The sequence below is a fragment of the Temnothorax nylanderi genome, unplaced genomic scaffold (assembly GCF_030848795.1).
Source record: "Temnothorax nylanderi isolate EJ_2023f unplaced genomic scaffold, tnyl_v1.0 TNYL_tig0030_pilon, whole genome shotgun sequence".
Classification (NCBI taxonomy): Eukaryota; Metazoa; Arthropoda; class Insecta; order Hymenoptera; family Formicidae; genus Temnothorax; species Temnothorax nylanderi.
Window position 1 is genome coordinate 1,559,179 of NW_027249092.1, and position 22,939 is coordinate 1,582,117.

The 22,939-nt window shown below is 37.2% G+C and overlaps 2 protein-coding genes across 2 annotated transcripts in view; both read right to left on the bottom strand.

Annotated features, from left to right (window-relative positions):
- LOC139770514 (guanine nucleotide exchange factor for Rab-3A) overlaps positions 1-8,092 on the bottom strand; it is a 28,150-nt gene extending 20,058 nt beyond the window's left edge. The window contains exons 1-2 of the mRNA XM_071702519.1: positions 7,435-8,092; positions 6,007-6,400 (exon numbers count right to left, since the gene is read on the bottom strand). The gene's annotated coding sequence lies outside the window, so the exon portion shown is untranslated. The remainder of the gene's footprint in view (positions 1-6,006; positions 6,401-7,434) is intronic.
- Positions 8,093-10,519: 2,427 nt separating this feature from the next.
- On the bottom strand, positions 10,520-21,204 carry Jdp (DnaJ domain-containing protein). The gene is made up of 5 exons (XM_071702521.1): positions 21,050-21,204; positions 19,562-19,809; positions 17,409-17,510; positions 17,178-17,294; positions 10,520-16,642 (listed from the first exon to the last, which is right to left on the bottom strand). Exons 2-5 carry the CDS (start codon positions 19,643-19,645, stop codon positions 16,421-16,423), a joined length of 525 nt encoding a protein of 174 aa, XP_071558622.1. The 5' UTR covers positions 19,646-19,809; positions 21,050-21,204; the 3' UTR covers positions 10,520-16,420.
- Between the last annotated feature and the right edge of the window lie 1,735 nt (positions 21,205-22,939).

The following is a 22,939-nucleotide window of genomic DNA, read 5'->3' on the forward strand; positions in this document are numbered from 1 at the left end:
TCTATTCTCCTCGTGCCACTCCTGTATCGCGATACGAAAGATCCGTGACATTTTAGTAGAATTGACGCGTCCGCATACCGTTTTCCACGGCCCGAGATTTCTCTCGTTGTGAACCGCGCAGACGAAGTAATGTTCGCTCTTGTTTTATAAATTAATAATTTAAGAAATTAAAATTTTTTATTTATTATTAATTTTTTTCATTTTCTTTGCATTTATAGATGCGTTTTTCGCAAAAATGATAAATGAAAGTAGAGAAGAATGAGAAATAATTCACATTTTGCGACGCGCGACAGATCACTTCGGACGATCAATTCTTCATTTGTGTTTTTTACGGGGATGACTAAAAGAATAGATAATAATATAATTGTATCGTTTGGAGTGTTATTTACATTGAATTTATAAAGCATGCTTATTTCCGACGCGCTTTCAAGGAGAATTGAGAGACGAAGATATTTTGTAGTCCGTTGCCCTTAGAGGCAAACTTTATCGTACACCGCCAAGATGATTTGCGGATGCCTCGAGAATATTTCACCAGACCCGGGACTCTCAAGCGGCGCTTTAGAAAGGCTGACAAAGTCTCGCTCGGCACGAGAGCAAGTAGAACGGCCTGCTCGAATAACGGCATCCGGGGAATTCAGGGCCGTACATTGATAAGAAAAAAAAAATGATCCTCCGGTTCGAAACATCTGCGCTATCATTTTCGCCGGCGGGCAACGCCGCGCGATAGAGCTGGCTGCCCTTCCGCGCTAATGGGATTACCGCATCCGACAATGGAAAAGAAGGAAGATGCGTCTTTCCGTAATTTTCTGTTGCCGTATAGGTTACGTATTCTTTGTGTCTTGCCTTCGTAAACGTTCCAGTACTTTTACAGTTATCTTACAGCGACATTGAATTAAATCAACGCTAATTGGGAAACTAACGATATCATTTCCAGACGTAAAATTCATTGTGTGAAAGAGATGAACTTGCGACATTTTATGCGAGTACAAACGTCTGGCGTGTGTAACATTTTCCTAGATGGATATACGCGCGAGAATAACTAAACAAAGGAACAAAAACTTAATAAAACAGTTTCCTACGGCTTTCACGTAATTGCGGTCCACCTCACAATCAGATTTCGCCTCGCTATGATAACCGCTTATTATTAACAGAGCTATATTTCAGACTATCAAATAAATAATCAAACGCAATTCTTTTTCGGATTCTTTTGAGAGCCTGCTCATCAGCTATTACGCATCTTTATTGTGCGCCGCACGTACGATAATGGCTGCCTCCGAGATACTAATTTGTGGTGACCATTACGCGCGAAATAACAGCAATTACGCCGCCTATTAAAGACAAATGAGTGCAATGACTTCTGCGAATTGACTTTTGTCGTACTTCATCGACATTACGTGGACATTAATTGCTTCTTGTGTGCGGGCTTACCTAAGCGCAATTTTAAAACAACAGTTGAGTAAGTAATAATTAGATTAATAAAACATTTTGCACATTTTAATTGAATTTAAAAATACTTTAGTTGAATTTAAAAATTATTTCAATATCGCGCCATGTGTGATGCGAACTGAGTTACAATAAATGTTATTGTTTTAATTTAAAAGCTGCTTTATCCTGTCGAATTTCCATTATTTCTATGAAAAATATTATAAAAGTAATATATATTTTGTTATGTATGCTTCGAAAAAATGTTTACATTAGATTTGCGTAAGTAGTATCGCAAATATACTTTCTTCTTGACGATTAAAATTTACTAAGATTCAACGAATGTAACTAAACTTGATTCCACCGTATTACTTTACTTTGTATTCGTTAATCTATTTGTTTCCAGCTTCATGCTCCGGTAGACACGTGTATCAAGATAGAGATCCAAAAGATACATCGCATTCCGATAATGCTTTGGATCAACGTTAACTTGATTTCTCACCGAAATGTTACGTTTCTTCGAATGATTTTCACATCGAGCCGTTTCTCGCTAAACGGCCGTTCTAGCTTCTTCTGAAAAAATGATTAATGGCACACTCGGTGGAGAGCAACCAGCAATTTTCAGCGATAAGGCAGATATACCACGGTAAATACTCGATCGAGACACTTTGCCACGCTCGCTGCACAATAAGTCAACTTTCACCTCGAGTAGAGCTAGTGCTTTCGCATTAAGAGAGAAATCTACGGGTATAACGAGATCGTGCTTTAGACCTTCGCCTCGCCTTTGTTCCGCTTCGCAAAATTTGAAGCGTAGACACTCGCCTTCGCGTGGCTTAAAATATTCGTAAACTGGACGTCCGATCGCGCAGGTGTTAGGAATCTCATTCGCACGTGCAGAACACCGCATAACTTGCGAATAAAATTAGACAACAGGTCTCCTCGTCTGGTTCTCTCCAATTTTGTTAATATGTAACAGCAAGAAGCAAGCAGTTTCTGCTGATCGTGGTTACGAAAAATGCATTTGCATTAAAAGATCCATTTTTTATATATCTGATCAAAAGTAAATAAAGATTTGTCAGGTCTCCGCATTTTTAATTAATTTTTCCGTTTTTGCTTTCTCTCACAAAATCTGTTAAAAAACACGCCGGGTTGGAAAAATTTTCTTTCACACTTTTTACTTATTTTTTCACGTAAAATCATCAGTTTCCTGTATAGTTGGTACCATCAATAACGGACCACTTTATATGTCACATGCCATCACGCGACGCTTTCGTTTCATAAAAAGCGCATTTCCGAGTTCTTTTGCAGGTGCCATCGATCAAATGGTGCTCTCACGATCCAACATTCGCTCGATATAATTAAAATGTCACCGAAGATGTTAAATTACTCCCGAGAACTGTCGATTACTTCGCGGCGGGATTTCTTATAATTGATCCTATTAGTCCGCCAGATTTCATTTCTCATGCGTCGAACATCGCACTTTCTCTTTCATTTCCTATAGCTAAATTTAAAAAACCGGAACTCCCGCGCATGGAACTTCTTCTTACCGTCCACAAGTGCTATTAAATCTTTTAATTTGCTCGGAAATAGCGGAAATAGCGGAAATAGCGAAAACAGCGTGATAAATATATTCATTCGTTAGCTAAATTAAAAAATTCATTCCGCTCTACAAGCTATCGATTAAATTGCATTTCTATTTTTATTTATTTCGTGCAAATATTTAAAATTTAATTAACACACAAAGGACGCATGAGTGTGAAGAATGTAGGAAATATTCGCGCATCGTGCGCAAAATGTATGCAACTCATATGCAAGTTCATGCGGTTCTCGTATCGGACATTGCGTAAATACATGTCGTTGCACATTGATGCCGAAGCACATTGGGAACCACGGATGCGTGTACTTCATTAGATTACATTTAAAGTTCGATGAACCGCATTCGCCATTCATGCTCGATCCAAAGATCATCGATACAGTTCACGAAATAGAGTTCGGAGAAATCGAACGCTTGTAAGAGATTCCATCCAGATTATCTATACCGATAAATTGAAAAACATTTATTCGATTTGTAAAGGTAATAACTATGCATCTTTATGACCGTACCTACACTTTATATCTGTATGTCTGTATATCTTCGCTGACAAACAATGCAAAATTCACTATCGTATGTACGACGTCATGACAGAATATATTTCACGTAACCGTATCAACAATTTTCAACAATTTTGTACACCAATGCACGCGGCGTAAGTATATAACGCTCATGAAATTGTTGCACGAATATACCGAGATATTAAAACCTGTTATATGCAAATTCAATTATCAACTCCCCTCGTCGCAAACGCAATAACACCTCGTAGAAAGGTAATTTTTAATTATTCAAAACACGATTGCTTTTTTCCTTATCATGCAATTAGAAAGCGCGGAGAAACTTCCACGATGCTTGCGCGAACGGTGTTACATTTAAAGGTTTCGTCGGCGAAATATATTCAGAAAAATCGTGTGTAAACACGAGCGTGTTGCGCATCGGGTGCAAGGACCTTGCCTCACTATAATGGATAACAGGCTCCGCCGTGTATCCATTTTTCCACGGTCCACGTCTACGCCTCCCGTCACGCCTATACGTACGATAAATCGCGATTTTATTCCGCGCTTTTAGATATCATAAAAAATTTTTATAAAAATTCACACGGAGGGATTTTACGAGTAGCTGGCGATTTATTACGCAAATCACGGTAATAACGTAATTACCGTTTAGATTTTTCGAGCAATCCGCACGCGGGTATTCGGCTTGCAGTTTCTCGCTTCTTTTCTGCCATTTAGAAAGTAGGATACTCCAGTGACACGTGAGAAATCCACGTATATATAGTTATAGACGTTAATTTGCAGGTACGGCGACCAGGGATGCGTAAAATTTCTACGTTACACGAAATCATAAAGCAATATGGGCTTTTCCTCTTTTATTTTCTTTCAATCGCATGTCGAAAAAAAGTTTCGTAAGTATTAACACTTTCAATTTATTTAAATTTATTATTTAGTTATGATATTAAATTTATTTATTCATTTGCCTTATATTGAAACAAATGTAGGCAAGATGCATTATCATGTTCTTGAAATTCATTGCCTAACAAATAAATTTAAATTAATTTTAAAATATATTCAGTTATAGTCTTAAAATGACTTGCGTTAAAAAATTAAGAATTAAAAGGAGAACGGCATTTCGTATATACTTTTCCTTAATAGTTAAATGAGTTCAATCGTTGTGAGTTAACTCGCAATCAATACAATGAGCCCGCAATGCTCTTATCGGTTAATAATAAACTCCTTCGTACCGAGACCCACCAATCGCAGGCGATTTCGCGATTGCCAATAACCGATAGCCCGCGCGTACATTAGCATAATTTTGCACGCATTGCGCCGCGACGATAGACGCGGGACCGGATGCAACGGGAAAAACGACATATTGCGTCTTATGTAAGGCGCGCTGAAGGAAGCGAAAAAAAAAGAACGCTGAATCCTCATTGAAATTCCCGGGACAGCGCATTGCTCAAGGCGGTACACCACGGCATACCACCGCTCGGCGAGGACCTACTTTTTAAACGGCCACACGTGATATTTTCTCTCCCACATATATCTTTGCGAAACCTTTGCAACCGCGAAAACCCGAAATTCAACTTCGCGCACGACACGACGCGGAATCGGACGACTAAATTGCTGGTTTCACACGTGAACTCGCTCATCGCCGCGGACAGGAAGAGGATATTGCATCTCCATCTCTAAACTTTCCAGATAAATAATTCCTGTCGCTTATTCACGCGTTATAATACGTAGACATAAATTCTAACATAGTTTCAGCTATTCCACATCATTTTTTTTCATCCTGATTCTTGTCGAAGATATAAAATGAAATTTATTGAAGAACTCGTTTCAAACAATACCAAAATCCCAAATTTTCAAAAGAAAAGAAGGAAATTCAATATGTGACTTGTTCCTTATGACACTTTTTTAACTTTCTCTTTTACAATATAATTTATAGTACTATAAAATATATTTTTAAGATGTAAAATATCTTAAAATGTTTTTTTATTAATTATTTATTTAAAAGAAAAAATTAATAAAAAAGAGAAGATTTTAATGACTGCCAATAATAAGAATTGAATTTCAAACTCCAAACAAGCTAACTCCAAGACGATCAATATTAAGTTATTTCTGCATTATAATCTCTTCAGAGCCTAGAGATGCAGCATCACTATTATATAATACCACAGAAATAATCTTGCGTGTGACAAATGACAAGTGCCATTTCTTAGTCCACCGCGCTTCATCCGAAACCGCACGCTCGTCAAAAGAGCGCGTCACCGCCGGGATTTAATGCTGCTGAGAACACGGGTCGACGCGTCGATTGCGTCGGGGTGTAAAATTTTTCCGCGACCACCCTCCGCACGTCAGACGGAAAATCTCTCGCCGCAGCATCCGTCGCGCGCGGTATCCGTCGTCGCCGTGAGAGACGACAGAGAATCAGTATCGATCCGGAGCACGGTACGATTCTAATAATGGGAGCAACCAGGCGTGTGTAGTACTTACCCGCGTGTATAAGCCGCACGCACCTCTTTGCCATTCGCGCGAGAAGAGAAGAGTAGGAAGAGGATGGAAAAATCGGGGAGACCCGCGAAGCGACGCCAGGCGACTGCGGCCACGCTTCCGGTTCTCGTCCTCGGTGCACTCGCGACTGTCACACCGACCATATACAGGGCGACGCGAATCTACCCGATCCAAACATTCGCACGCCGCGGCACAGACCGCTACTGAAGCCTCTCGGGATGCAGGGTCACGTCGTAGTCTCGTGATCCACCTGTTGGAGACGTCCTCAACTAAGGGAAATCCCTCTCGGGTGCGGTTGCAGAGTCCGGCGATGGGCATTCAATTCTTCCAATTGCAGGTCTTCCAGTTTTCGTTCAGTTCACTGGTTCGCGATACACTGCACATTCGAAATATTCTTGATCAGTCTCCACGATCGAACTAAACTGTTCGTTTAGTTGATGAACTAAAATGACGATGTTTAGAAGAAACTATTTACTTCAAGTGTCGAAAGACTATTTATAAACATTTGGAAAATATTTGGAAGGCCATCTATATTATATTCTTCTTCTTTTTGTTTGCTTTTATCGTTAAATGTTATTTATAGTCACTTGTCTAATTTAAAATTAAAATGTCTCTCGATTGATATAGTGTTCAAAATATTTCTACATTTTCTTTTACATTCAAAGAATATAAAAGAATAATAGATTAGTAGAAGAAGGCAATATTAACATTTCAACATAGAGCTCAAAAAGAGAGAACACACGACATTTCAAATAGAAATATTCGATTTTATTTCTATAAAAAGAATTTATTATCTCAATATGCATCAGAATATATTTATAAGATATCAGATAAATATTATTGTATCGTGTAATAATAATAAAAACGCGATCCTAAAGAAAATGTAATATTTAATTACTTTTATAAGCATATTTTTATCGAAACAATTCACATTTATCATTAAAATTTCTTACCATTATATTGTATAAAATTATAGATTATCAATTATGTTTTTCTAATATTAATTTTAGAATAAAAGAGAAATAATTCTTATTGTTTACATTATGTTATTTTAAATTTTTGCATGTATTCTAATTACGTTATAAAATATTATATTTCAATCATCAGTGACTATCTAATAAGCGAATTAATTATTTCGTATATCTCATAATTTTTTATCCTTGAATTACTTAAAACTCAAGTTACGCAAAAAATTTTTTTAAATACACAGGTATACCAGATATTCTTAAGATAAGTATTTTATAATTAAAGCTACTGAAGCTGTTGAATTCTAAAAGCTTTCGAATTCTAAATCAGGATAAAACAGAAATTCGGAGTAAGTCTTAAAATTTGTAGAAATTTTGAAATTTTTTCTTGATGCATTTGAAATCATGTTGCAACGTTTGAATTTAAATGTTTACTTCAGCTTACCGTTCTTTCCGGCTGCAATATTTTTCAAAGCTGCGCAACTCTCGTAAAACGAACGGTCTTCATATCATCCGTCGGTGCTCGTATCGATCCTTCAAGATCCGGAATGAGGTAATGGTTTAAAATTGCAGGCATTATCGGTCATGTAACATTTAAATAATTTTACAATTAATCTTCATATTTTGTAATCATTTTATACATATTTTTTGCACGATATATTATATAATTTTACACAACTATATGTATATTTTTCAGTTGTTATCATTCATGTTCATTTGGCTTATAGCTTCTTTTATCTGCCACAAGTTTGTCAAGAGGTCGTTAGAGTACGCCAGTACGGGAAAGGCTGCTAATGATAAAATACTGTTAAAAAATATCACTGATGCCTCGGTAGAAATAATTTATTATAGATATTATCAACTATTGAGATAAAATTTTCAACCACCGCGCACCGGCATAAATACCTAAACAACTTTTTAAATTTTAGCAGTTACACGAACTTTCATAAGATTGTCGGTCTTTAGTACCTTGTCGGATACTCAACTCCCGTCGATGATTTTATCAACGGTGCTACGAAGTTCCGGAGAACAGAAATCAACCTAGGTGACGTTTCGCACAAACAAATGCGTCAAACCGTAATATCTTACATTTCTACAAATATTTATGAAATTGTTTATACATATACAAGAAAAATGCAAAAAAGGTGCAGTAGAAAGCATCGTATTGTATCCCAAAAAGGATATATATTCAAAAGGAAAAGAAAGAAGATGATAGAAGATAATAATGATAATGTGATAAGTGATGATAATGATGATGAAGATAAATGATGACGATAACGGTAATGAAGAAAAAGAAGATATCTCATTTTCTCTGCAGTGATATCGAACATCGTCTACTGTGAGGCTTGGAAAAAGCAATTTCTCACAGAGCTGTACCACAAGCATATATAACACTTACACTTCTCCATGTGTATACTATAGACTCACGGGAGAGCGACGATATCGATTTGCCCTCCTTCCTAGTTGCGTATTTCCCTTCCGCTTGTGTCGATACAGATTAGCGTAGCTGCAAAGCGCATCACAGTGCCTTGTTTCTCGTAGAAATTTTATTCGAAACGAGGAAAAAACCTAACAGCAGCAATTTATTTTATCTACGAGCATAAACAAATATTATTAAAATAAATAGGACACCCGGCTCTCTCGCTCAAATACGATTTATTTGCTGATATAATTCATTCGCTATTTATTATTTAACAAAAAATCTCTATAATATGAACGCTTGTTCCGGAATCACATCCCTTCTTCTTCTTTTTTTTCACCGAGACAATTATGCCCGAAAGTCACAAGAGAAAAGGTATATTAAATTCTATTCTATGCAAAATAGTTTGACGATAGTGCATAGAAAGTTAGAAAGAGAGGCGTAGGTGGTCTATGGCAAGCGGCGTGGAATGATGCTGGTAGGTCAAAGTTTAAATTGACACACAGACTCGGCGCGGAGCGCGGCGGCGTCCCGACAGACAGCTCCGTTGTCGGGCAAAACCGATCGGGAACAACGGCCAGCTCTCGTTATCTAACGCAGCCACACTTGTGGACGCGACGTTAAGTAGTAACAACGTAGGCAGGATAATGGCATTCAAAGGGCTGTTTGCAGTTCAGTGGAGGGATGCGCGTCGTATGCAGTTACGTGGACAAGTGGAGTGGTATTTATACGCGTCTCTCGAGGCGAATGAGAGAATAGATTTATACGGAAACTGGTGCACAGCAAAATGCGATCCCAATGAAACCTGCGGTGGCTGCGAAGGATATCTCATATTTAGATATTTTTGAATGTTCAAATTTTCACATATAAAAGAGGAATAAGTTTCAAATATATCCGAGATAATTAATAATTCACTTGTTTCAAGATTTTTAGTTAAATTTTTGCAAACATTGCTTTCTTCTACGAAGAGAAAAGAAAAAAGAAGATTAAAAGAAGAAAACCGAGTTTAAATTGGACACACGTCTAAAATACTGGCCACGCGTTCTAGATATACTCTACATGATATATGAACAAAAATCAAGCTAGAGGCAGCTGTCAGATAAACGACCGAAATTATAGAGAAGCCTTCGAAGCGAGAAGCAAATGTTTCGCTCCAGTTCCCAATCATCCGGCGCCGCGCTCCGGGCCTACATTCTACATGGAAAATACAGAGTTCCTCGTACAACTTACGAAAACAGTATATGCCAAATAGTGGATAACAGTAAAAAAAAACGGGAACGAGCTGAAAGAACAACGTGGATTATTCAAATCGATAACTATCTGCAAGTTTGCTTCTACGTTTTTGCAGAACGTATTTGCATCGTTGTTCCAAGTTTTTACGTAGATTAAAAAAAAGAAAGGCTAAAAGAAAAACAAGATCCTTTGTCTAATGCCATCTTATCTTACATTATCAAACATTTCATTTTATATGTTGTAGATATCTTTTGTTAAATAATTTATTTTCTTAGTTAGTTAAAAGTAGATTCTCTCAGTTAGATGTAAATCATTTGATTGCTTTTTCAAATATTAATTTTTGTTTTAATCGCCGAAAATATTTGTACATATCGAGAGACATTACTTTTCATTCCGCTTAGTTAAGGGACGTGCAGCAGAATAACAGGGGATGAAACAATAATCACTTTGTTACATGTAGCTTGACAATTATCGGCATTGCTGCTGTAACATTATTCGATTAACCTGAAAATGGCTAATTTCCTTAACGAATCACGTTATGAGATTGATGAATTATTATTACAAACAGGATTATAAATCTGTGTTACATAAAGCGATATATTTTCACCTTTAGACCATAAAAAGAGCATCAGAAATACGATTAAAAACAGTAAAAATTGTAAAAATGTACAAAAATAATTTCATAAATGTTTTAAAAAATACATATTATATGAAATAACTGAAAAAATATTGTTAATCTACATCTATTTTAGTTTCTGTGAAAAGGGTTCGAGGTACGTACCACATATTGACTTCGAAATGCCCTAAATTTATGTAAATAATTAATAATTATCGTGTAAATATCATTAAACATTAAAAGTTATTAAAGTGTGAAACATTTCATAATTAAACACATTTATTGAATGTTTTATTGGTACGAGTAATACATCGCCGCGTCGACCAGCGCGAGACGAATATACAACATATGTATTTGGTTACGCATTTAACTGCATATAGACATTTACACAATCTATAATTTCATTCATACTGCCACGCACACAAGAGACTTGCACGACTCATGAGAACGATCGAAAATACTGTTCTCCAATCAGTAAGTTGCGCAGAACACATGGTTGACTAAACTATTTCCTGTATATTTTAATAGTAAAATTTTTTTTATGACTTTGAATAATCATCACTTTTAACAAACATTTTTATCAGTTAATAACTTGTACTCCAACTTTTGTATCTGCCGTATATAATTATACAGCAACGATATTAATTGACATGTAAATTGAAATTACATCACACGTGCTAATCTTTAATCTTTAATGATCAGTCAACGATCAACTTTTTATGATCAGTTAACGTGAAACTAGCAATCAAGATTTGGTAATCACAATATCATTATGTGACGTCAATTCATCGACACATAGAAAGAAAAAGATTCGCTATTTTTGTTAATATACAACTTCAATTTATATCTTATGCTTTTGTAATTAGTTGTTCAAAGCATTTGATAACTACGATCATTAGCCGTAGACAGAAGCAGAAGACAGCTATCGATTTCCTTGCAAACGTTGGATAACATAATTAGCGTTACATAATCAGTTTGGCTACTAATAAGAGACACTAATAATCTGCCATTTACAAATGCGAAAGCAAGGAAAATTTTCAACAACTTGATGTACATTATGTACAACATGCCTTCAACTTTAAACATTTGTTAAAATATGTCACAAACTAAAAAGAACGACATCCAATATAACTTTTGTTTTTAAATTTTTTTATTCAACTGGAAAATCATAAATTTTCCAGAATTCTTTAAGAAAATTATAGTAAGTGATTATATGTGCGCATGTGATATGGGGATTCTCCTCGTGGGTTATATAATACAAAGCGAAAGTTTGGTATTCTTTAATATAATGTAAAATTCTGTCACATACCTAGATAAAGATATACCCGATTGTAAATATATGTCTGTGTTGGAATTGGCACATGGTTTGGAATTCAAATCTTCAATTGATCGTAAAATCCTCTGGAGAAGGATAAGCTTTTCCTCTTATTTTCCTCTTAAGGGAAAAGTTCCGTCTTATATCCAATGACGGTTTCGTAAACGCACGTGTAGTAACGTAAAAGGGACGTATCGGATTCTTCGATCGTGAGCATCATACTGATAGGCGTTTGAACAGACTTCGACCTTTCCCTCAGCCGTTCGCGACAGGTCAATCGTAAACGACAAATAGGTATGTATGATATAGTCATGTAATCAACGTTTCGCAGGCCAAAATCCACGGGCCCGTCTAGAAAAATATAGATATAGATATACATGTACAGGGTGGTCCAATAGACTTTCGACAGCAGCGGCCACGGTCGGCCGCACCATTTCTCGTCTTGTATTAGAAAATGGAAAACTTCTCAAGAGCGCACGCGGAAGCTCCTGCAATCTTTCCGTCATCGCGGAACTTTCCTTATAACATAATAGTATTAAAAGATTGCTAGGATTGGATACCAACGATCTCTTCATCCATTTTGATCAACGTTAGTTCCAACGTGCTCGTAATCAATCTTGTTCGTTTAATAAATGAGGGAATAACGACCGAGTCGAGTTGCGGATTTAAATATTATTCTCTGCCGTGCGCGCGTATGCGCGAAATTATGCTAATATTTTCCAATAAATATTAATATTTCCTACTTTCCTCTAACACAGAGACATATCATTGCCAATGCCACAAGGCAAGATTCGATCTCTACACTTTTTGTTTCCTCATTTATTTTTACGACTTATCGACCTAGTTGCTACATTCTTCAGAGCTTAAAGAAGTCGAACTAGACTGGAGGAAATTTATGAAACGGCGCCGTTGCCCGGTGCCGTTTTACCTAATCTAAAGTTGGTCGCTGTCGCGGCGAGATTAAAACTTTTTTGACTTGCTCATCGAACTTTTATCCAATTTTTATTCTTTTATTCAGATAAAGCTTCAATTTCAATTTCTTCGCGAGGGAATCTCCTGACAAACACCGTCCCCAATATGTGTAAAAAATATGAAAGACCATTGGAGATATTAAAAGTTTACATTAAATATTTCTTTTATATTGTCAGTCATTACGGCAAATTACCGAGGGGCTATTAATTTAAATTTATATTATATTCATATTTCGTATAAACAATATATATAAGTGCATTTAAAGAATAAGTCGAAACTACAATATACATAATCCTTTGCACAGTCTCGCTCTCGAGACGGTTAAATCTGTGAAAATTGAGAAATTGGAAAATACCTTTTCACTATTTCAACTAGGTAGATGAATTCAGATGTACGATGGATTCAACAGCGTCGGTCTGTATTCTGTAACGTAATCAGACTCGCGATTCACTTGTCGCGGATATGTCATTAAATTTAGCTGCGCGTCCGCCGTCTCGCAATTCCAGAGAAGGATCGATCGCGCGGCGAATCTCACGAAGCGCCAGCGAACGCTTATGTTCCACTAATTCGATTGACCGCGCACTAACGTCAGGCTTGCACAGAGCCGATAGGGAGACAAGTCGAGCAGCAAGATATTTTCTTAGGTCTCCCAACAAAGAGTCTGAGAAAACTGAAAGAAGAATGGAAGCGATAGTGAAAGAAAGCCGAGGGCTTTCGAGTCCGCGATATCTCGAAAAGTGTCCGTCCCATATGTGAGTCACACAATTTTATATTTTTCTTCCCACTCTTTTTCTCTTCTTTTTCTCTAGCTTTTTGGTTTTGTTTATTTGCTTCTTCTACTTCTTTTACTATTGCGATTCCTTTCCTATTTCTCGATTCTAAAAGTATTCTCTTTCAAACAATCAATCAGTAATTCGATACTATGACAAGATAAACAATTAACGACTTGACCTGCTTCCTTATTGGCTCTGCGTATTCGTGACATTAATAATTGCAGTCAAGAACGGACCCCTCCGCGAATCGTAACATTTAGGATCAAGTAGGGAAATTGAAAACCTTACCTGACTTTTCGATAATTTAATTTTATCATCAAGAAAAAAAATCACTGCGTTATTTCACTCATCCGGAGAGAACTCGTAGAAAAAAAGTTTATAATTACATTACCGTAACGACGTATATATCCTTGCCGTCAAAAGAATGTATCCCCTTAAAAAAAAAAGAGTTAACCTGATAGTCTAAAATTAAGATGGAAAAATGTCATTGGACTCGTTGGTAATATTGATTTTGCCTCTCTCCATTGGCATTTAATAGCCGTTTATTAACCATTGGCCCTCGATTTACCCAACGGCTTCAATTACTACTCCGCTTACATCCTTCTATCTTCGCACAGATAAGATATACCTTTGTCGAGTTTCTCCGTGTCGAAATTCAAAGACAAAGCGGGAAGACGAAATGGACCTGTCCGTGATATGTTTTGGACTTTGACGAAGGATGCGGGAGATCACATTATTTTCGTGGGATGGAAGATCGATCGATTCAGGCAAGACGTAGATATTCGACGTCATTAACGTCTTGCAGTTTCATTTAATTATTTCCAGATAGAACACATTATATCTAGATATTCCCGTCCGTATATTATTCAGTTGATTTAATGTCGTTATTTATTTTTAGCTTTGGGTTTCATTTTCCAAAATTTAACGATGTCAAACTGTCGAACACAGCTTTGATTCATGCTGCGTGGATATTTAGATACAAAGCGTTCGATTGGGAAATACCTAGTGAGGAAATGGAGGGTATTAATGACGCCGTTAACGTATTTAAACGAGAGATGAGCTCCCCAAAAGAAGAACGCTTATCGCATTATTGTAAGATTACACATCGACACATCCAGGATTAACTGTCACTAAGTTATTATTAATTATCGGTTATAAATAGGCATTCTCAATTATATGCCAAACGCAATTCACCGACGAATTGTTTCGACTGCTGCATCGAATGTAGAGAAGACGCGAATGCGTCGGAATGCAAAAGTGCGATGGGGAAAAATTATTTCGTCGAAAACCTATCGATAATGTTATTGTTTTTCCCGGAGCCTCCGGGCCGGAGGTTCAAACCGAAATAATTTCAGGCAAGTTCACGCCTCGACGCTGCAAACGCACGAAAATAACTTTCTCCTTACTCAGAATGACGTAAGATTCTTTTGTACCCTTACAGAGCGTCGAAAAGTGAGTCGCCGTAACCGCGCCGGTTTCAACTCCCGGTTTTAGAGAAGCAAAACGCGGCTAATTGGCACGCGCGTGTCGTTATTTAACAAAACGGAGGAGAGCCGTCGCAATTGTCGTCGGAGGTGAATGACGTATTTTGCGTTTGACATCGGACACAGGTACAAGTGCGCCATCGTCGATCTGCTCCATTATGGAAAGAAATACTTAAGCTTTTCCGCAAAACGTTAACCCAATGTTTCGTGGAATTAAATCCCTGAATTGGTGTCGTAGCGATAATAGTCGATCGAATAAGTCCTCGGAGAGAAACGTTGAAAACGTCAATGCCCAGGACATCTTCACAAAATCGATAGCAATACTTATTTCGACAAAATATATAATAATATAGACATTACATTTTAGATATAACATTTTAATATAAACTACTCTACTTTTATATCTTTATCTTACATTCTGATAGAGAGCTATATATTTAGTTACGTCTTTTCATTTAAAACATCATATCTAGTGAACTCGACGTTTGCAACGTTTGTGGTCCGGGATTTCGATTCAGTCGTTTTGCAATTCCGTCGTCCAATTTTGTAACCGCATTGTGCATACACGACATTTAAAGTCGGTGTCTTTAAAGTCGACGAAGCGTAAGTTACTCCCATCGTAAGCGACGATCGCCTATTTAATCTTGCGATGAAAACCAATTATACATTGATTAATACTTGAATCGCCGATAATCATGACGATGAGATTCCGTCCATGGATTCACGAAAAGCACTTTTCTTTAGCAGACGCTCAAGTATTTCCTACCAATGTGTTTACGATTGAAACGACCAGTTAACCACTAGCGGAAAATTCATTCGCGGGATCACAGATAAAACTATACTGTCCTTGACACTACACCGTTTAACTTCTGTCGCTAAGCATCTCGTAAGATTAAGAGACACACATAGAATGCGCGATCGAGAGAGACTCGACTTATATATTATTTCCAACCGGTCAGTCGGACGTTTAATCGGGAGACTTCAGAAAGGGAGTTTAAAATAATATCAAACGTCCTCTTCCCGCGTTCCTCGATCCTTTTCCTCTCGTCGTGCTTAGTATAGTATAACAAAATATAAATCTGAAGGCGACATATACGTGCGGGCGATCGCGAGCACGTACACGTGTTCCAGGGCGGTTTGTTGAATCGAATTGACATGCATCGTGAACGATGAAGAAATAATCGAACGACGAAGCGCTTCTTCAAGATAGAGAATATCGTACAAACGTTTATTACGCGAAGTTTTTTCGAAGAAATACGTATGTACGATCGTACAATCGTTTTGTCGAAGCTACATCGATGATAGACCGTCACGTCCGCAACTACGAGGTGACGCAAACAATAAAGGTCTCTTGATGCGAAGTTGCATGTAAACGGGAAGGTAAAAAATATAACAAATTGCTCGACGGCGAGCGATGAAATTCACGCGTCTCTTTCTCACCTCGCCATTTTACGAAGTACGCGAATGTGCAATGCTGTACACGCCAATGCGACTCGACCAACGCCCCGTACACTCATATACAGATGATAGATATTTGTCTAATGCAACATGTTCCTGTTGTCATAAGGGCATCCGGTACAATGGAGTCGGTTCCGGTGAGAATTACGCTGGGGACCTTTTAAATTTCGTAATTGCGAAACTTACTGACGACCTCGTTGGACTCCTGGCAGAATGGGACGCCGTGGCCCGAACGGTAGTAGAGATTCGTGGCACCACCCTCCGAAGCCCTCCTGTGCGCATTTGTAGGATGACCTTTGAGGTGAGCTGGTGAACCACCTGCCTCTTCGGTCGTATCCGGCAGCATTCTGTCCTTTGTCTTCGGCGTGCTCCAGTGCATGGTCTGCAAACAGAACGAGATTCGGTTAACTTCACAGAATAGGTAACATGAAATTATAGGCCCTTGGACCCTTATCATATTGCTACATAGCAGTGCTTCTATTTTCAGTGGAAGATAATCTATTAGAAATTAGTAAAACAATCTACAATTTGAGGAAGAAATGCTCAGGAAGAGACTGCAGATTCGTACAATAAACTCGCATCTTCCGCTATATATGAGATAAATTATTACGATCGATATAATAGATTATCAAAATATGTTTTAAAAACTCCTCTTTTTTGCCTCTATCAATATAAAACTATTTAATATAATTTTACTTTTCTACATTTCCAACGAGTTTTATAACAGCTATTTAAAGTTATGAATTTGTAAAAGAGAATCGTCAACACGTATTGTAAGCTCGCTCCATTAAACATGACTGCGCGTGTAAACAAATTAACTTTTTCCAACTTGCGTTGAAAAAGAACAAATTACACTGTAATAAACTGCAGCTTATCGTCCAAAATGGACAATAGCTGCATCAATTATTGCGCCTCACCTGCTGCACATGCTCCTTCATGCCGAGCCATTGTTTGTAACTGATCTTGATACCACTATTCCGCCATTTATCGTAATTGGTCCTCTTTTCGGGATCGCATAAAACCTCTTTTGCGTACTACGATATAAACAAACCATCAAAGTTCTCCCTCTGCTTACGCATTTCAAGCGAAATTAATTAGACTCCAAATTAATTAAAATTAATTAACTTTTGCCTGTGCAAGAAGCTTACCTTTAGTTGTTGAAATTTCTTTTCGGCCTCCTTGTCACCGTCGTTCTTGTCCGGATGATACTGAAGAGCTAATACCTTATACTCCGCCGTAATTTGCTCGACCTAATTTTTAAAATGGAATGTAAACTATCTACAGCATTCAGTTACGAGAATGGAGATTAATCTTTCATTTCGGAATTATGTATTCTCCTGTTATTCTGTTATCCTTTCGATTTAAATACGCATTATATAGTTAAATGTCAAATCTGAGAGAGAGGTGCACAACATATTAAACTTATTAAACTTTAAATTGATTAATTTACTTTTTACAGCGAGATGACAGAATAAACTTTAAACTTTAATTACAAATATAAAACTTATGAAGAAAGAACAGGTCACAGTTTCGACATTCTCGAATCTAATCATTTTCGCTGTACTTAATACTTTGATATTTAATTAATTTTTCTCAACCATCTCAGCTGTCTGCAATAACACAACGTAGTATCTTGCCGATGAAAACGATATATCATGAAGACGCTAACGCGATATATCGCGACCAGAGATGACATTTTCTTATCGAAAATTCTCGATGGAGATAACAAAACGTAAACTAAAGAGGAGAAAGGCAAATGACCTATCCATCATGATATCTTTACTGAATTTCTCGATATCTACTTACGTATTGCTAATAAAAAAGTGCACAATCAAATAAATACAAAAAATTGTGTTAAAAAATTTATAAACCATAAATTTTCAATATGCTCGAATTATATTGAAACAAATATAATTTTCTCGTGCATCTCCAATGTTTCATTGTAATTGGTTTGGAGAAAACGATGTATAAAGTAACGTAGCCGTTTAAACCTATCAAGACAATCTCACGCTCCATGTATCACAAAGATGTGATTTGATTTCGGCACGAATATTGTTGTGCACAACTTTAGCATACCGTAAACTAGGAGCAGATGAGAGACTACACCTAATTGTGTCGATCGAGAATTCAATTAATGGAGAGTTTAAATTGCAGATTCCTTCTGGGATTTAATTATTACAGAAGCATCTCGACATTTAATTTAATCATCTCAGGACACATGTAGAAAATTAGTTTCATATACATATACATCATTAAAAGACCACGGTAAATGCATTAAAACAATTAAAACTTTTAGATGTTAAAATTGTGAATTTTATATTTTGACTTGTAAAATGTATATTTTGATGATATTAGATCTTGAATCAAATTGTAGAGACATTTGTGATGTAATAGATAGAAATATAACAGTTATAATTAAAAATTAAATTCCTAGCAAAGTAAGTAATTGTTGCACAACGGTGTTCAACAATATTTTTAATTAAAACTAATTATGTAATTGACTTTTTTAATTACTTCAATTAATTAAGATGTTAAATTATTAAACAGTATTTTTCTGAACGTATGATCTTTACATTTTCTCTTATTACATTTCATATCAAATGTACCAGACCATTTATCTGACTTTTACTTTGTAAATACAATTTTCGCGATAGACTCGTTTCTCGATACGGATATTTCGAGCGTAAAAGCTTGATTGGTCGACGCCTACATTACGTGTGCAATTTGATCGACAGAAGTAATAATGCATTCATTTCATAGTGAATTAAGAAGTGAAAATTATCTTTGATTCCCTATTTGAAAGACATTTCACCTGAAATAAGTTCTTCAAATTGCAGCTATAATACTCCAAATGCACTAATAACTGACGCACGCTAATTAATTTAAAATTTCCTGTTTGTATGTAGGGAAGCGAACAGAAACGATTAACTTGACTTAATTATCCAATAATCTACGATGCAACGTGGCCTAAATAATTCAGAAGCAAACGTTTCTCGCAAGACAACAAACCGCTCCACAAAATGTGCAGATTTAATTCCATTTAAACAATACTGATTGATCCAACAGGACCAACAGAAAGATAAAGAATATCTCTAATTCTAACGAGGTTTGATTTCGCCTTCCTACCGCATATTGAGTAATCCTCTCCTTTGTTAAGTTTTATTTTTTTAATATTATGAACTATGTATCAAATGTCAACATGGCATGTAATTTAAATGCTGCATTATCACAGCGATCAATTCATATCGGGGACACAAATTTCAGTTCGCAACAAATTCGCTTCAACGTGCTAAAATCTCACCGTGGAAGACTCGTCGCAGGACAATAGAGCGTAATAGTCCTCCTCCTCGCTGGGCGAGTAATTGATGGCGTCCTCGACACTCATTTTGACGACTCCTTGCAACCCCTTTGGCGTATCCCTTCCCACCCTGTTCCTTCGGGGATCCCACGAGATCGTCTACACGCGAAAAGAGGTCGCAGCCGCTATACTAGGTGCTCCTCGTCGAAGATCTCTCGCCTTTTAAACCCGGTCAATCGAGATTCCGTCACCTGTTGCGAGAGAACGAGCGAGCTAGTCCGTGAGTGTCGGCGTCGCGTTGTCGACTACAGCACGGGCGCCAAAGTGAATCGAGTAAGGGAAAACCGTGTCGCAGACCCGGAAAGACCCGATTCCCGGGGAACTGCGACTGCGTACTCGCCATTCCGAGCCGGCACCCTCTTCACGAAACGCGCAATTCCTATCATTGCGCAGTTGCGGCTCACGATTCACCCTTGTCCCCGTCCCCGTCGCCTCGCCCCGTAAGAGGACCAAATCGTATCCCCCTTGATCTTGATATAATTCACTGTTCAACTCCAAAATTCACATCCCATTCTTTGGAACGAATTGAATTTAAAGCAATCTTTTTCTGGGTCTCGCGGTCGCAAGGATTATACGGAGTCGACGTTAGGAAGGCGAGATTATCGTGAAAAATTACGTGGAATCTCTCTTTCGATGTACATTGAAATAAATGAGGCTTCTTGTATCCCGTTGCTCGTTTCTTCTAACTAGACTAGATTAGACCCGAAGGATATAAAGCAAAACTCCATTTTCTTCTCGATATTGAGTTAAGAGTGCGATTTAATTCTGCGCCTCGCGCCACGCACCTAGCCGTCCCTGCAGAGCGAAGGTCATTTCGTGCAAATGCATAAATTTGAAAAAGTAATTACGAACGCTACGGACATACAATCGCAGTTGTTCACTGCGTTATTCTTCGATAAAAAATCTTTAAAATTAAAAGAAACGTGTTTCAGTAGACAAATTATCTAAAAGATTAATCTTTAACAATCATCATGTCATTATGTCGTAAAAGTGATCGTGATAGTGATATTGGCAGAAAAGGGCTTGCAGAAAGCTTAAACCTTTTTAATACGCTAGTAGAAGAATTTTTGGTATGAGAATTTAATTTCATTTTCCCGTCTCTATTTTTTTTTCAGAAAAAAAAAAGAGAGAAAGCGTGACGGAGAGAGTTAAAAACTGTTACCGAAACCAGAAAATTACATTCACGCGCGCATATTTGTTTGAGAATATTTTAAATATCAAATCGACTCAGCACAAAATGCGTTTATCCAATGTCTGTCAACAAATTATGCCGACGGCATAACGATCCGTGCATTTGTGCTCTTACGTAAGCACCGTTATCGCCGAGATTCTTGACGCATTGAAATCGCATTCGAGACTAACGACTATCGCTCTGCGGAATCGCCTTTGCTTTCGAGAAACCGCGTGTGGAAATCGTGGAGGAACACTTACGAGCAGGAAGATCAGTCCTGACGATCCTCCGCAGCGAGACTACAGTGACGTTTCGCCTCGAAATATGCGGTCGTACGTGTGGCAAGGAGCATCATGAGACATTGTGCTCCATGTCCCGCCGCAAGACTCCAGAGACTCGTGGCTTTCACTCGCGGTTAAACAACCTTGAGCCTCTTTTATATATCGCGACTTTACCGACCGTGGAAGCGGGATTAGTGCGGCTTATTCGTTCTCTGCGATTTTTAATCGCGAGAACATAGTTGTTTATGAAATTTTATCGAGCGCGGTCGAGCCAGAGATGCGCCCCGCATCTCTCTGACGCTCTAAGAGTCGCGCATGACTTTACTGTCTCATAGAATAATATTAGAAAAATATTATGTTAAACGCGTCTCACACTGTTATCTGATAGATTTTCCTATACATTTCTGCTGTCTGATAGATTCGTCACCCAAAGAGATTCTCGATTTGCGAGACAACGCTAAGCATGAATGCTTGCCGTGCCCGGAGGGACGCGGAAACTTGATTGAAAATTCAAATTTTCTGAGGAATCGACGAGAAGAGACGAACGGGAGACAGACATTGAAACGTGAATGAATGTGTGGCATCAATTATGCATGCCTCTTGCTTCTGCGTGGAGACGACAGTTATCGCCGGCACTTTCATTTACAACTGCTGCTGCCACTGTACCAACTCTCTGGCGTATCCTCTACGGACAACGATATAAATAATAAAGTTCAACAATTTTACATATGCATGAATTAGAAGTAATTTTATATGCAATGTTCATTTTGATATTTATGTACAAATAAACGTTTTCTTGCATCGAGAAAATATTCATTCGCGAGATAGTTGCGTAAAAAAAATATATTAAAATTTTAAATTTATTAAATATATATAAAAATATATTAAACATTAAAAATTATATTAATGTATATATTAGATATTGTATATATTAATATTATAAAAATATATATCCCATGCAAACTTAATTTATAACAAAATTTATAATAAATTATTATCGAATTTAAGAATGACCCAAGAAAGGTGACCATTAAAATTATAATTTTAATAATGTGTTTAATATTTTGATTGCCGAAGTAGGAATAGTTTTACGATATTTATTCCCTGACATGTTATTTAACATTTATTCCTATCTCATTACACTGCATTGTGTTGGCCTGTCAATAAAGTTTGTATCTAAATCGAAAGATTAATTAGCACACGATCTATACATTTTTTTTAAATCAAAGATCCTGTAACGTTTCTCTTACAAAATATCAGTAGTTTAGAATCAATATTGAGAGAACACAAATACTTTTGTAATTTACTATGAATTCGCAGAAATAGGTCATGTCTCTGGAAATTCACTGGGTGCACTACGAGCATGTCACGCGAAAAAGAAACGAAAAATATGGACGTCGGATGTAGCAGCACCATTCAACAGTTTATCATGAAAAGACGTATGACCATTTGGCCGACACGTGTCAGGCGCCTATATATTACGAAGTCGCTTACATATACCTAAGGTTCCTCACAAATAAGACCGTCAAATTTGGGAAAAATATTTTCTCGACCTTCAATTTCTCCGCGACGGAATAAAAATACTCTTTGATAAAATGACAAAATATCAAAGAAAATATAAGTCGATTAAAAAGAAACTTAAGCGTTTGAAATGTTTTTCCGACGAAAATGGGCTTACAGATAGACGGTATATTAGTGTTTGATTCTTGCTGGCAGAAGATCGCGGTAATAGCGGAATTATAATTTCCGCTTTATGAATATCGTTAATTTGATCAGATCCGATCAAGATGTTGCAGCACGTGTTCCTTCCGTGCGGTTAAATCGAGCAATCACTGTCGGTGAATTACGGTACAGTAATCACTCAAAGGG